At 41.2% G+C, this 16,461-nt stretch overlaps 1 protein-coding gene across 2 annotated transcripts in view; it reads left to right on the top strand.

Annotated features, from left to right (window-relative positions):
* Window positions 1-1,109: 1,109 nt before the first annotated feature.
* Window positions 1,110-16,461, top strand: part of PRKAA2 (protein kinase AMP-activated catalytic subunit alpha 2) — a 58,323-nt gene continuing 42,971 nt past the window's right edge. The window contains exon 1 of one of the 2 annotated variants that reach the window (XR_013813800.1): window positions 1,110-1,335. Coding sequence is in view for 1 of the 2 variants with exons in the window: in XM_079777377.1 (XP_079633503.1) it covers window positions 1,242-1,335 (94 nt within the window). In the remaining variant the exon portion in view is untranslated. The remainder of the gene's footprint in view (window positions 1,336-16,461) is intronic. The other variant, XM_079777377.1, reaches the window with a different exon arrangement.

The following is a 16,461-nucleotide window of genomic DNA, read 5'->3' as shown; positions in this document are numbered from 1 at the left end:
TGTTGGAGGAATGTGACCTTGAAATTCTGTCATACATAATATTAAAAATGTTCAACTAATCCTTAAACATTTATTATCAAACAGCAAATAACTTTTAAGCACTGAAAGATAGGCAACAAAACAGGACAATATGGAAGGGAGGATGGGAGGAAGGAAGAAGGGGTATCTAATGACTTCATTACTAAATTCGTGTCCGTCTTTAATGCTGTGTCTGGGCATCATGCTTCTAGTCGGCCCCCTGCCCCCCCTTTTTTTTACCCTACTTCTATCTTTGTCACATTTATTCTTTAATTTGTGCTCTTATATTGATTGCTCTTGCTCTTCACAATTTCTTTGTCCATATGCATTTGACTATGTTCACTACACTCAGTTTCCCTTTTCCTTTGTCACCATCTCTGCGCAGTTCTATCCCAAAGTATGTCTACACACTACGTGTTTATATAGGCATGTGTTCCAATGCAATTAGCAAATATGGTGGCTGTGATTTATCGGAGAACTTCGTGTAAATGAGAATTGAGAGCTCCAGAGGACAGGGTTCTTACATCTTTAGGACAAAGTGATTGATGACAATAATATACGTAGAGGCGGAAGACTGAAGAGAGCAACGGATTTCCCCATAGGCCACGCTCTGTCTCAAACACACTCAGCCGGACATCCCAGAAGCGTCCTGGCGCTCCCCTCCTCCGACTGCCCTACTCCCCACCGCTTCCTACCGGCTTCCCTTAGACTCACACCCGCTCTCCCCACTGGGGGCCCGTTTCTCTTCTTCAAGTTCTACTTCCACCGCTTTCCATTCCCTAGGATTCGGCCCAGATCTCACCCTCACATTTTCAGTCCCTTCGGGGGTTCCCCAAAATAGGTCCCTACAGCCTGCTCTCGCCCTCGGGCCCCTCCCCCAGGGACAGGGGCGCCGTTCCCCGCACCCCGCCCTCGCACACCTGTCCGCCACGGACCCGCCCCGCCCCTCGCTCGGGAGGCCCCGCCCCTCGCCCCCGCCCCCCACGCCCCCACCCGCGACTGGTGGCCCTTACCACCTGGCCCCGCCCCGCCCACCCCGGCGCTCCCGGCCCCGCCGCCGAGCACCTCCCCCCGCTGCCCCTCCGCCCCGAGTCTCCGCGTCCCCCTCCCGGCCCCGGCCCCCCTGTCTGCCCCCGCCCGCTGCACTGTGGGTAGGCGGCGCCGCTTGGGGAGCCCGCGGTGGCGGCGGCGGCGGCGGCTGAGCGAGGCTGCGCGCGCCGAAGATGGCTGAGAAGCAGAAGCACGACGGGCGGGTGAAAATCGGCCACTACGTGCTGGGCGACACGCTGGGCGTCGGCACCTTCGGCAAAGTGAAGAGTTGAGTACCCTCCGAGGCCGCGCCGAGGGGGGCCTCCTCGCGGGGCGTCCTCCTCGCGGGAGCCGGGGAGCGCGGAGCCAGGGCGGGCGCGGGCCTGGCGGCAGGTGGAGCGCCCGGGAGGGCGGCGGCTGGAGCCGGGCTGGGGCGGGGGGGACGAGGGCGCGGGCGGGGGCCGGCGTCGTGGGGTCCGGGACAGCGCCCCGCCGCCTGTCGGGGTTCGGGAGCCGGCTTCGCCCCGGACCTGTGTCCTGGTCTCCGAAGCCGGGAGCTGCCCCGTTCGGTCAGTGCCCTCGGGCTCTGCGGCCCTAGGGGTCGGGCTGGCGAGTAACACCCCTTACCCATGATTTCCCATTTCGTGCCTGGTGCCCTGTTAGGTGCTTCGCAGATGGTTTCGTTTAATCCCCACGGCCGCTTGCTGCAGGTGTTATCCTCGCCTGGAAGGTGACCAAACGGGGACCCCTGGTGGTTTAGGAACACGCCCAAGGTCACACAGAAAGGGGCAGAACCAGGATGAAGTGCAAAATGTCTTCCAATTCTGGCCAGGCTGGAGGTCCCTGCCACCCCATTCTTTCTTGCTGCGTGACTCTGGCTGGTGGGGCTGCCTGTGGAGGGGCTGGGAGGTGGGGAGGGCTGGCTGGTGGGCTGACTGTGGAGGGGCTGGGAGGTCAGGGGGCTGGCTGGTGGGCTGACTGTGGAGGGGCTGGGAGGTCAGGGGGCTGGCTGGTGGGCTGACTGTGGAGGGGATGTGGAGGGGCTGGGAGGTCAGGGGGCTGGCTGGTGGGCTGACTGGAGGGGCTGGGAGGTCAGGGGGCTGGCTGGTGGGCTGACTGGAGGGGCTGGGAGGTCAGGGGGCTGGCTGGTGGGCTGACTGTGGAGGTGCTGGGAGGTCAGGGGGCTGGCTGGTGGGCTGACTGTGGAGGTGCTGGGAGGTCAGAGGGCTGGCTGGTGGGCTGACTGTGGAGGGGATGTGGAGGTGCTGGGAGGTCAGGGGGCTGGCTGGTGGGCTGACTGTGGAGGGGCTGTGAGGTCAGAGGGCTGGCTGGTGGGCTGACTGTGGAGGGGATGGGAGTGGGAAAGGCTGGGATGCTGCTGCCTTGGGTCAGGGGTTGATTAGAACTGCGGAGTCTGAAGGTGGTTTGGCGTGTGTGAAATGGTCTGGGGGGGCGGGGGTGCGGTACGGGGATGGAGGGAGGAAAAAGGTTCCTTGGTGTCCCATCTCGGAGGATGTGGGGCCTCGGAGGCCAGAGCTGCTAAAGCAGATTCTACTGAGGTCTGTTTTTGTTGGGGATGGAATCCCACTTTGAGTGGAGGAAAACAGGCCGCCTTAGAAATATTTTACTTCTTACTAGTTAAGTATTAAACTTTCCTTTTTGTGTTGTTAACAAAAGTCACATGGGATTTAATTAATTTGCCTTCTCCCCAGAACTCGAGCCAGCTTATTAAAAATACTCTCCATTTGATTGTTGCAAATCCAGAATTATAAGTAAAACGTTGGTTTCCCCCCCACACTCTTCTTTTTGTTTTTGCTATAGAAATGTCAGCTAGGCAGTCTGGAGACTATTCTGAGGCTTCTATTTTATTTAAAATTCATATTTTAATCTTAAGTTTGTTAAATAGAATGAACTCATTTGTATATTTCTGTGGCAAGGATCAGCTTTTATTTCATATATCTGGTACCCTTTCATTTGTTCAGAAAACACTTACTGAACACCTACAATATGTTAGGCACTGTTGTAGGCAATGTAGATACAGCAAGGCACAAAACCAGATTAAAAAAAAACAAAAAACCCTTTTGCCCTAACTAGTTTGGCTCAGTGGATAGAGTGTCGGCCTGTGGAGTGAGGGTCCCAGGTTCGATTCCAGTCAAGGGCATGTACCTTGGTTGCGGGCACATCCCCAATAAGGGGTGTGGTGTGCAGGAGGCAGCTGATCGATGTTTCTCTCTCATTGATGTTTCTAACTCTCTATCCCTCTCCCTTCCTCTCTGTAAAAAATCAATAAAATATATTTAAAAAAACAAACAAAAAACCCCACCCTTTTGTGGAATTTATACTCCCAGTAAGGGGAGAGAAACAATACTCACTATATGTATCAGAGAAAAATGCACCAGGGAAGGGAGGCTAGGGAGTTTGTGAGGCTGGCAGTTTTCAATAAGGTGTCAGGCAAGGCCTCACAGACAAGGTGGAAGACCTAAAAAGTTTGTAAAATTCTTTGAGGTCCCATGAGGGCTGTGAAGTTCTGGGTTATTTTGAAAGACCTCATAAAATAGGGTGGATAGTGAAGAGAATATATTTAGAACGAATGTAGGAAGATCTATGGGATTAGATTAATGCTTGAAATGTCATTAAAGATCATTGAGGACTATTGTGTTTCAACATTATGAAGTTGTTACTCAAGCAAGTGGTGCCTTCAATATCTGGACATGTACAGGGTATATAACGTACCCTATGTTCTTCCAAATTGTGTTAAAATTTATGTTTATTTTAAAACATTCTTTAACTGTAATCTGAATATACACTAAAACACCATCTAATCAATTGGCCCATTGCCAAAGCACAACTTAAATCTCTTGTATATAATACTGCAGCTGCTTCCAGGCACTGGCTTCTTAAAATGTAAACCAACATAAGGTACTTTGATTTATGAGAAATCCTCTTCCTGGAGGGCCTCTGGCCAATGAGCAACCATTCGGAGTGATGTTCCTAATAATGTGTTAGAGCCTCTGTATCGTGGTTTTCCCAGCCGAGGTTAGAATTAGTACAATTGTTTGTTTAATAAAAATTATAGAAGTTGCTATAATTTAAAGTCATTTATTTAATTCAAGGGACAAGAAACAAAAGCACATACATTTTTAAAAAGAACTTCATTGAGGTATATTTTACATATCATAAAATTCACTCATTCCAAGTGTACAATTCAGTGATTTTTAGTAACTTTACCAAGTGGTTCAACTTTCATAGATAAGTTTTAGAAGATTTTCATCACCACAGTCAGATCCCTCATGCCCATTTATAGTTAACTAGAGGCAGGATGCATGAAATTTGTGCAAGCGTAGGCCTTCCTTCCCTCTGGCATCCGGAACTTGGGCTTCCCTTGCAGCCCCAGTTTGGTCCGGAAGGTCGTTCGGAAAGACATCTGGGAGGACGTTCGGTCTAATTAGTATATTATGCTTTTATTATTATAGAGTATTATAGACTAGTAGCCCTGCACACGAATCTGTGCACTAGTAGCTTGCTGCCACTTGCCTCAGCTGGCCACCCGCTCACCGCCGCTGGTAGCTCTCCAATGCTTGTAGCTCGCTGCCCTGCCCTCCTGGAGCTCCCCCCCCCCCCCCCCCCCCCCCGCATAGCTTGCTGCCCTGCCCCCTCCTGTAGCTCTCTGGCCCCTGCTTGTAGCTCAGGGCATAACGGATAATTAGCATATTCTCTTATTATATAGGATTCTCATTCCTACTCTCAGCCCCAGAAAACCAATAATATATTTTCTGTCTGTATAAACTTTCTTTCTCTGGACACTTATAGAGTCTCTCATGTCGGGCTTCTTTAATATTTTTGAGACTCATGCCTCCCAATGTAGGTATGTCAGTGTATCTATACCTTCACCAGATGATGGACATGGTTTTCAGTTTCGGGTTATTACCAATAATGCCACTATAACATGCAAGTCTTTGTGTGGAGTTATGTTTTCATATTATCTTTGGTAGATAACTAGGAATAGAATTGCTGGGTCATATCATAGTTTTATGTTGAGCTTTTTGAGATATTGCAAACTGTTTTCCAAAGTAGTCATACTATTTTACAGTCCCTTCAACAATGTATGAGGGTTCTCATTTTGCCACATCCATATTTGTTATTGTCTGTCTTATAGCCATTCCAACGGGTGTGAAATGGTATCTCATTGTGGCTTTAATTTACATTTCCCCAGTGATGATTGATGTTGAACGCCTTTCATGTACTTATTAGCTATTTGTATGTCTTCTTGGGTAAGATGTCAGCTCCAGTGTTTACTTTTTTTTTTATTGCATTGTTTGCCATCGCTTAAGTTGAGTTATAAGAATATTTTATAAATTCTGGATACAAGTCCCATATTGAATACTTTTTGCAAATGTTTTTCCCGAGTCTGTTGTTTGATGGTTCATTTTCTTAATGGTATCTTTTGAAGTATAAAAGTTTTGAATTTACATGAAGTATAATTTATCGATTCTTCTTCTTTTATGGACTATACTTTTGGTGTTATATCTAACAAATCATTGCTTTAGGTCTCAAGGATTTTCTTTCATGTTGTTTTCTAAATTTTTTACTGTTTTAGCTCTTACATTTATATCTATGACCCATTTTGAGTTAATTTTTGAATATGGAATAAAATGAGAGTCTAAGGTCAATTTTTTGAATGTGGATATCCAATTGTCCAGCACCTTTTGTTGAAAACCCATGCATTTTTTTTTATTGTCATAGATTTAGACTTTGTACGGTTAAGTTTTATATGGCTATGGAAATTGAGGAGTGAGGAATATCTTATGTGCCTTCTCTCTTTATTGTCATGCTAATTATAGATTTTGGAAATGGCAAAGTTTTTATTTAGTAGCACTAATTTCAAGTTATTTTTTAAAAGTATATGGAAATTTTTTTCTATTGGTTGATAAATAACAAGCCTTATTTAAAATGTTCTTAGTTGAATTTTCTACTTCATTATTCTGTTGTAAGATTACTTTTGGAAACATTATGTGGGCTGACAGAGTTAAAAAGCAATAGTTTTTACTTAAATTTGTTTTCTATATTGATCATTTCAGTTCTTAATTCTTCCCAGTATAGGGTGGAACTGCTGTTTGAGAGCTCTTGTAATTAGACTTGTTCAGTTCTTTTTTTAAAAAATATATTTTATTGATTTTTTTTACAGAGAGGAAGGGAGAGGGATAGAGAGCCAGAAACATCGATGAGAGAGAAATATCAATCAGCTGCCTCCTGCACACCCCTACTGGGGATGTGCCCACAACCAAGGTACATGCCCTTGACCGGAATTGAACTCGGGACCCCCCAGTCCACAGGTCGACATTCCATCCACTGAGCCAAACTGGCTAGGGCGACTTGTTCAGTTCTTATCTTAATTAGTAAAGGTGATAGAAATTTTAAAAGAATAGATCTGTTATTTGTGTTATACAAAGAGTACTTGAAGAAAAAAATACGTTTGCAGTGTAAAAATACTGTTTATTTAAAAAGAAGCCTGCATTTTCAAGGTGAGGACTGATTTAGTTTTTGAAATAATTACTCTTTAATTAGACACCAAGGGATACTTTGCAAGCACACTAAGATTCTTTCTAGCCAGCAAAGTCACATCAAGGATTACTTTCTCATTACTTGAATGGCCCACAGAATTGGCTTTCAAGAATTTAAGTAAATGTTTTACTAATTCCCCACCTATTTTTGAGGTAACTGGAAAGATGAGCAAATGGAACTTTTATTGAAAATTTTTTAACACGCAATGTTACCTTTAAAAAAAAAAAGAATAGTTTATTGATGTATAGAGAAAGAGGGAAGGGGAGGGAGGTAGAGAAAAATCAATGTGACAGCTCAACATTGATCTGCTGCTTCATGCATCCAGGCATGTGCCCTGACCAGGAATCAAACCAGCAGCTTCCTGGTGCATGGGACGACACCCAACCAACAAAGCCACACCAGCCAGGGTGCAATGTTACCTTTTAAAAAATGTGAATACATGTCTCAAATGTAAATTGAATTCCAGACATCTACATGGTCAGTTGTTGGACCTGAATGTTGTGCCTGTGGTATTCTGGGCCCTTGCTGGGATTGTTTCTGACTCCCATGTAGTGTCAAGGCCTGAACAATATGTTTAACTTATTTGGACCTTGTTTTCTTCTCCTAAAAGAGAACATTATAACATGCAGCCAATCTGTCAGGGCCTTTACAACTTTATCATTAAACTGATTTTTTTAAAGATTTAATTTAAAAAATGGTTGTGTTTAATTTTTTTCCTTCTGTTTTAATGGAAATTTGAATTACTGAAGACCAGAGCTGAAATATACATGTAATGTAGAACAAAAGAAAAATACATTTGTGACACTTTAGTGATAAAAGTTACAACTTGATTTAGTTTTTACTATATTCTAAGTACTATATATGGACTTGATTTTATTTATTCCCCAGAGTAATTCTGAGTTTGGTATTATCTCCATTTTACACATGAAGAATTGAGGGTCTGATACTTAAGTTGCCCAAGGTTACATTGCTAGTAGGTGGCAGAATGGGCGATTAAATTCAGGGCTCTCTGACTCCAGAATCTGTGCTATATGGAATGCACAGTCAAAATGCATACATAGTATGTTATCTTGTGAGTTTCAAACCTACAAGGATATAATTTTACATGTTCTTAGATATTTATCAAGGATCGAGAAAATAAGATTTAAATGTCTTTATTTTAGTTCATATTTAGGGAGAATGAAAGATATTTTGAAACTTCATATGTCTACTTAAAATGTATATTTTTATATCCCCAACTTTTACTTTTATACCTCAATCCATTCCATTTTTTATATGATGAATATGCTGAATTCTACCCCAAATTTGTTAGAAAGACTAGGTATTTCAGGTTTTTTACCTATAAAAGTAACCTTGACTAAGATTACCAGTAACCTTTAGTAATCATACTAAAGTGAACTTGTAAAAATGATTTGATATCCTAGAAAGAACATTGATTTTGGAAAACATTAATTAGCCCTGGATTTTAATTCATTGCATTACTAGTTGTATGGCTTTGGGAAAACCACTAAATTACTTTGAGCCTGTTTCCTCCTTTGTAAAATGGCCATAACAACACTTGGCCTACCTACTTTCTAGAGTTTTTATGAGGATTAAATTAGTTGAGGTACATAAAATGGCTTTTAAAAAAGATAAATTGCCATACAAATGGCTCTTGTGAATAAATTTCCCACTCTCTGTGAAGTGTTAAGTGTTCGCTGTGTTTAGAAATGCTGCCTTCATTTCTCATTTTAACCTTGAGACAGAGCTGTAATAACCTGCCCCTATTTTTTGGTTCTAAATGACTAATTTATTTGTGCTGTATGAGACTTAATTATTAGTGCTTATATTAAAATGCAGTATCCATTTTGGGTAAGTCATGTAATTTGTTTTCTCACAGATATGGAACATGAATAAAATAAGAATAAAATGGAAATAATGGTGAGCGTTCATATAAATTATTAACTGAACTGATTTTAGTTTTGAAATAGTTCAAATAATTAAGCCATATTTTTTCTCAAATACTGGAAGATTAGTTTTTGACTCAAAATCAATTCAGTCATATCCCTTAAATAATTAGGTAAATGATGTGCTATTTAGATTTTTTTTGCTGTTATAGCATTCATATTGTTTCGACATAGGTAAATTTGTTCTTAACTTCTGAATGAACTTTGTTCATTTTGTGAGATCAGTTGACTGACCCTCAAAAGGTATTTCCCATAGGAAACAATGTTTGTTATAAATGTGAGTAGATTCAGAGTAAGTCCACAAAGGCAGCATGTTATATAGTATAGAAAATATTTGATTTGGAGGACCCAGTGTGGAACTTTAGCTATGTTGTAAACTAGCAGTGTGGCCTTAAGTCAAAGTCACTTGATCTATAAGAAAGAGAATATGTCCCCTTACACTGTTGTCCGAAGTACATGAGAAAATGTAGAAAATACTCAAAAGTACATAACTCTGAGGTACTTTTATGTACTTAAGGGTCTGTTGTGTACTTAAACTCATTATTGGCTGAACGCTGAGAATAATCTGTGATCTGGTTCTGAGACCAAGAATTTGATGAGGGGGAAGAAGAGTTTACCATGTTTCGTTTTTCCCAGGTCTTCTTTCCTATTTCATTCAAATGTGTACAGAAAACTCTGATTCTCTAGGTGCTGCTCACTCATCACCCTCTCCTGTCCACCACTTGCAGTGCATATGTACAACACTCTACCATACACATTCCAGATTTCGTGGTGGCAGTCGTAGATCTCACTCACCAAGGGAGGAAAGTGTGAGCAGCAGCTGGCAGTTTTCATTTTTAAGGCTATATCTCCTTAAAGTAGAACCAAAATAATAAATAAAATTCATTTTTAAAAACTACAGAAAATACAGACTGAGCTAAAAATGCCTTCCTACAAACTTTGTCCTAACAGATCTATGTAAATTAGAAAGGATTTTTGTAGTTTAATCATATACTGAGGTAATTACCTCACTTCCTTGGACTTTCTCCCTTTTCCATGCTAACACAGCACTGCTTTATCTATTTCTTTGTTGTTTGTTTGTTTTTTAGAACACACCAAAATATTCCCCTATCAAGTGAGCCATGTTAGCTCTCCTTAAAGTATTTGGTAATACTGCTTTGTAATGATAAAACTGTCCCATTTATTTTTCTGAGATTCCTGTTGTTTTCTTGATAGAAAAATACTTCTAGAGAAAGTGTTAATTTTTTTAAAGGGAAGCAGATAATTTAATTTGATTTAGCAGAAGATCTAATCTTAAATCCTTCAAGAGCTAATGAGTAAGTGGGTGGTACAAGACCTCAAAATTATTGAATGTGTTATAAAAAATGAGAGCAAATCTCCCTAGTATATTTATTAGATGCAAATATAAAAGAAAGCACCTTGAATCTGGTTGAATATATTTTTACCTATTATTTAAGTGATAGAAATGCATATGCAAAGCAATGAGTTTATTTTGAAATGTTGTGAACCACTTTATTTTTAGTATGATGTTATTCAGGAAAGAATTTCAGGCAGCTCTTATCTCTGCTAATAATAGAAACCTTCTTCACCCCTTCACAGGAACAATATTTTTGCTTAAGTGGTGTCTTATGTTTAACAGTGTTTGCCTCTGATACATTTTACTGAATTTCTTTTGGTGATGCCTTTGTTTTTAAAATATTAATAATTATTTGCCCTTAGAGTTTTAAAACAACCTTTTGTATAGTTAAAAATAATTATCAGACCTTGCTATAAGTTGACTTATCTTGAATGCCAATGTATCATTTTGTTGAAATACTTTTTCTCATAATCCTTTTTTCTCCATACTATTAGCAATACCATGAAAATATGTTCTCATTTTACATCACTGCATTTCTAAATTACAAATGAATTATAAGGTAGTTATCTAGCTGTCATAATTGAAATTAGTGCAATTTTAAATACACCATACAATTTTTCTAGTTTCCTACTTTATTTGATAAATACCTTATTAGTTAATTTTATTTTCTTTCTTAATGTGTTTGAGTATAACTTGATATTGTATGGTATTCTATAATTGACTTCAGTTCCCAGACTCAGTTAATGAAATAATAGAATATATATTAAGCATTTACTGTGTTTAGTCATATTGGATTTTAAACATACATTTCCACAAGTGTTAAAAATGATATTACAAAAGATGATTTACTAGTTGAAAACAGTGGGAACTAATCATCACAGAATTTACTTAAGTTATTCTTGCCTGACATTTGAATTTTAAGTCAATTATGATATGGTTAATCCACCTTTTACTCAGGTGTACACCAGGTCCCTTTAGTGCTCTACTAGTTCACAGTTAGATAGTATGACAGTTACATGCTATGAACTTGATTCCAGCAAGAAATTAGACTTGTATTATAGTAGCTTTGTGGATAAGATGAAGAAATATGCTCTGAATGGCTTATTGCTGCTGAACAAGTGGTCCCAAAGAAGTTAGGTGTCATCCTGAAGGGAATCTCAGTCATTGACTCTATTTAAAAAGTACAGTAAATTTCCCATTATTGTGCATCTATTTTTTCTAGTGTAATTGACTTTCATACCTGGCTATGACTTCTAACTTGTATGAAATTGATGTTAATCATGAACATATAGAAAATCTGTAGAAAATTTAAAAATCTGTTTGAAGGCAGCCAGGACTTCAGTGGTCAGTAGAAGAAAAATGAGCCTAACATTTTATTTGACTTTTGATTTACTTGCTAATTTTTAATAATAGTAAATGTAAGAGTCTAAACAGAGAGCAGTGGCTAAAAGGCAGAAAAGCTAAGCAGAGTTTAAGTCCTGGGGACTTAAGACAGAGTTTATAGCTTATCAAGAGAGTCCCTGGTAAACAGTTGGATTTTGGTTGAAATTCCCTAAAGACATATTCTTCCTAGAATCAGATTAATCCTATTAAGATGATCTGCCTCATATTTATTCTCTGGAGGAAAATTAAATGAGCTGGAGCCTCTACAGTTTTTTCACACACAATATTCAGCATTCCAGTAGATAAGGCCAAGACAATAGAAACAAATTCATACTAGTAGATAAGACACATATTAAAGTTATCAGACATAGAGTTTAAAATAACTTGTATTAATATGTTCAAGATGGAGAATTTTAGCACAGAAGTGGAATCTATAAAAAAATAAAGGAAATTTTATAACTGAAAAATAAAATAATTGAGTTAGAACTATGTTGAAGAGAAGATTAGTGAACTGGAAGATAGGTTATAAGAAAGTATCCAGACTGAGGCATACATAGCAAAACTGATGGAAAGAAAGTATAAGAGACATATGGGAATACAGTGAAAAGTCTAACATATATTTTTGGAACCTGTAGAGAAAAAGTTAATTGCAGGCTTAATTCCCCCCTTCCCCAGTGGAAAGATGACTTCAGGTTTAAACACAGTTTCTCCCAACATCTACCAAGATAAATGTGATTTTATTTTTTTTACTTCTGTTATCAAACACTAGTAAATAGTAGTGTTGTGAAAATGACCGGGAGGATTATGAAGAGACATGTTAATACTTCAAGGGACTACATTACCAGTACATTTTTTTTTTTTTAATCAGTATAAAATTTGTAGGGAAAGAGACCTCCAGCTTCCCTTATGATGTCTCTTCTAACTCAGTGCACCCCTGGTGAGGGGCTTAGAAGTTGTATGAATGGGCTGTTAAATGGTTACTGGAGTACATTTTATTCAGGCATATGGGTTTTAGTCCCCACAACCTGGTCTGCCCTGTGTGATGAAAGGTCCAGGAAGCAGCAACTGGATATTTTAAGGACTCCTGATAAAGATGTATTTGATTCTACCATATTGATATACTGTGTTTACATTCCCAAATCCTTCTAAAAAGCTAAGTAAAATTGGTGTTAGATTACTACCTATTGAGTCCTATGAATGTGAATGTCATTTTGAACCCAAGACATTGATAATCATACAAAGTAGTTACTATACAGTTCCAGAAGGGGAGGAGAGACTGAATGGGACAGAAGCATGTTTTAAGAGATAAAGGCAAAATATTTTCCAAAACTAAACAAATCAAGCCACAGATTCTGAAGCTCTATGAATTCCAAGCAGAATAAATATAAGAAACCCATTTCTAGGTACATCATTGGGAAACTGCTCAAAACCAGTTCTGTTTGCTTGAGGCTTTCCGATACTGGAGTGGACTGCATCGGTCTCTGCAGGGATGGGAGAAATTGTTAAAAGAAAATCTTACGGTAGCCAGAAGATGAAAGATGTATATTGGCTTCAAAGGAACAACAATAAGCTGACTTTCTGAACAAGAACAGTGAAAGTGAGGGAACAATGTAATGTTATCTTTATCTTTATTTTATTTTTTTGTTAATCCTCACTTGAGGATATTTTTCCATTGATTTTTAGGTTGAGTGGAAGAGAGAGGGAAAGATAGAGAGAAGCATCTATGTGAGAGAAACACATAAATTGGTTGCCTCCTGCGTGAGCTCCAACCAGGGCCTCCAGGGAGGAGCCTACAGTCAAGGTATGTGCCCTTGATCAGATTCGAACCTGGGACCCTTTGGTCCCCATGCCGATGCTCTATCCATTGAGCCAAACTGGCTAGGGCTGTAATGGTTTCTTTAGAGAGGTGAAAGAAATGAACTGCCAACCTATAATTTTGTACCTAACAAAAATGTACTTTAAAAATGAAGGCAAAATACATTTTCAGGTAAGCATCCTATCTAATAAAGAGGGAATATGCTAATTGACCATCACTCCATCACAAAGATGGCTGCACTCACAGCTGAGGCCAAGTTCCCATAAGGAACCTTAACAAGCAATCAGCAGGGACCTGAGGCTATGCCCTCCCCCGCCCCCGGGGGGCTTGACAGGGGACCTCAGGCCATGTCCCCCACCTGGCAGGGCTTGTCAGGGGATTTTAGGCCACACCCCCACCCGGCAGGGCTTGATGGAGGACCTCAAGGCACTCCTCCTGCTCCGGTCTTGGCTGGGGGTCCTCAGGCCATGCCCCCCATCCTGGTGCCGGGCCAGGGGACCTGAGGCTACGCCCCCTGCCTGGCAGGGCTTGACTAGGGTGGGACTGGCCGGGTCTGGATCTAGTTCAATTGGGGAGGGGGGCGGCCGGGTCTGGGTCTCACGTGATTTTGAGGTGCATGTGGGTGGGCGGGGACTTGACTCTGGGTCCTGTGGTGAGCCCCAGACTCTGACAGGAGGAAGGTTTTCATATACATTTTACTAATTTTCTTTCATCTCTGACACTTCTATTATAGAGAAAGGGCAAATAGCAATATTAAATTATTTCCTCTAATTAATCCCCTTTTAATGTGCACAAATTTTGTGCACCGGGTCACTAGTACTAGTATATTGAGAGAATATACCATCACCAGCAGACCTAAAGTAAAGGGAACATCTAAGGGAATTCTTCTGGCAGAAAGATATTAACTATCTATATATATAAAAGCCTAAGCGACCAAACGACCGAATGACTGGAACGACCAGTCGCTATGATGCACACTGACCACCAGGGGGCAGATACTCAACACAGGAGCTGCCCCCTGGTGATCAGTGCACTCCCACAGCGGAAGTACTGCTCAGCTGACAGACCTGTCCCGGCAGCCCATCGGCCCGGCAGCAGCCATTCCCTCAGTAGTCCTGCAGGTCCAATCTCTAGAGAACGGGCCAGGCAGTGATGGACCAGTGCCACTGGCATGATCCCTACAGCGCCACCAGCCTCCTGGAAGTCAGCCTTGGGCACCATGGCCGCTTCCCCTCCCTAGATGCTTCGCAAGGAAGAAAGGATATAAAAGTGGCCTCCAGGTGGCTCCCGACAACTGGTGCAAACATCAGTGGGACAGATCCCGATCCCAGGCTGACAAGGGCATTCCACCACGTGCCTGGGGGGCCAATAGTGTCCCAGCTCCCCTACCCCCCTCGGGACCCCACCTATGCACGAATTCGTGCACTGGGCCTCTAGTACCAAATAATAGTCTGATGAGATTTAAAATATATATAGCCCTGGCTGGAGAGGCTCAGCTAGTTGGGGTATCATCCTGTACACCAAGAGGTGGCTGGTTCAATTCCCAGTCAGGTCACATACCCAGTTTGCAAGTTCTTTCCCACCCAGGTCCAGGTGCATGAAGGAGGCAGCCTATTGATGCTTCTCTCTCACATCTATCTTTCTAACAACAACAAAAAAAGAAAATAATAAAGTACTTAAAATAATGTAGAAATAAAATACAACAGAAAAAGTGGGAGAGGAAAAGTAGAGTTGAAGAGTACTAACATCCTTGTAATGTCTAGGAAGTTATAAAAATATTAATTTATATTAGATTCTAATAAGTCTGTGATGCATGTTGTAATCTCTAGGGTAACTAAAATGAAAATCTAAAGGCCCTACAGATAAGAAACGTCCTCATTTTGTTTTAAAGTCATTTCAGAGTTGTTCTTTAGAGAGAAGTTATATGGAACATAAAATGATATTCAGTAAATATATTTAATAAGGGATAATTAATGGGGATGAAAAGGGAGATGTTTGAAGACAGGAAAAAAAAAGAAGTTTGAGGATGGACACAAAGCATGTAGAATAAGATAAACACAAAAAGAAAATAGACACATAAGGACCAGAGTTGGAAAGAGATCAGAGGGGCATGGTTTAAGATGCTTTGGGAGTGTTTCTGGCAGATTCTGCTGTTCATCTGGAGTGAGGATATCTGTGAACATTTTTTCAAATCTTTTATCTTTGGCCTCAATGCTAATGCTTTCACTAGCAGTTTTAAATAATGACTTCTATACTGGAAAACTTTTCCTAACTCCATGTAAATGATTCATCTCATATGATTATGTAAAAAGTAAGTTGATTGTCCTATAAATTCTTGATTGACTTAGATTGAAAGAAATTCTTTAAAGTTAGCCTATTACTGATGGACTCCATCTCTTCACTATGCCCTAATTTCCCAACTCAAGTGCTAGAGGTACAAGGATAAATATGCAAGTATGCATTCCCAATATGTTATATTCAAGAGAGCCTGGTTATTGGGAGGTAAAGTGGTATGACTTTTGAGGTTGGGCTTTGGAGGCAAATGTATCATCTTGCCAGTCATTGCTCAATAATTCCTAGTTTCCTCATTTGCGGGAAGCCGCCCATTGTCTTCACTAGCAGAGAGGTGTGGACAAGGAACCCAGAAGGCTGGTGACCCTTGAGCTCTGGCAAAGGTCAGGGCTGTACACCCACTGTTTAGTCCAGACAATGGTAGCTGAAGCAACTTTCCCACCAGACAGTCATGTAAATCCTTACTGATAAGATAGTCTGCCTGTTACTGGAAATTGACTGCCTAAGGGCTATAGGTGTATCCCAAATTGAATAAAAGGATGGCGAGGCCGGAGCCCAGGCTGAGTCCTTCCTCTTGAGCTGGGCTCCCACCTGGTCCCCCAGTATTTTCAAATTATTTCTTGTCTCGTCTCTTTAATTTGCGTGCGGCCCCTCTTCCAGAGCCCAAACCCTGAACCACACAGGACGTGGGTCTTCACACTCATCTGTGAACTAGGGTGTAATATTTACCTCCTAGGATTCTGGTAGTATTTATTTAATCAGTACCTCATCAAAAGGAATAAAGTCTTGCTTCCTCTTTAGAGAAATTTAAAATTGAAAGGACTTCCAGGAAAAGGAAATTTGGAGAACAGCCATGAGACTGAGTTTCGTTTGATCATGGGCAAAGAAGAAAGGAGCCTTGTGTTATTTTGACACATATATGTGTCAGCAAGCAGGGCCTTGTCAGGTGTCAGTCAGCCTTACTCATTTAGATCAAGAGCCTTCGCTCCGGAATCAGGAGAGTCATCTGACCCACACATGTTCTGACCCTACCATCACCAGTCTCCTGCCAGAAGAAC

This window comes from Cnephaeus nilssonii, assembly GCF_951640355.1.
Source record: "Cnephaeus nilssonii genome assembly, chromosome: 7".
NCBI classification, from domain to species: domain Eukaryota; kingdom Metazoa; phylum Chordata; class Mammalia; order Chiroptera; family Vespertilionidae; genus Cnephaeus; species Cnephaeus nilssonii.
This window is presented reverse-complemented; position numbering and strand designations above follow the sequence as displayed.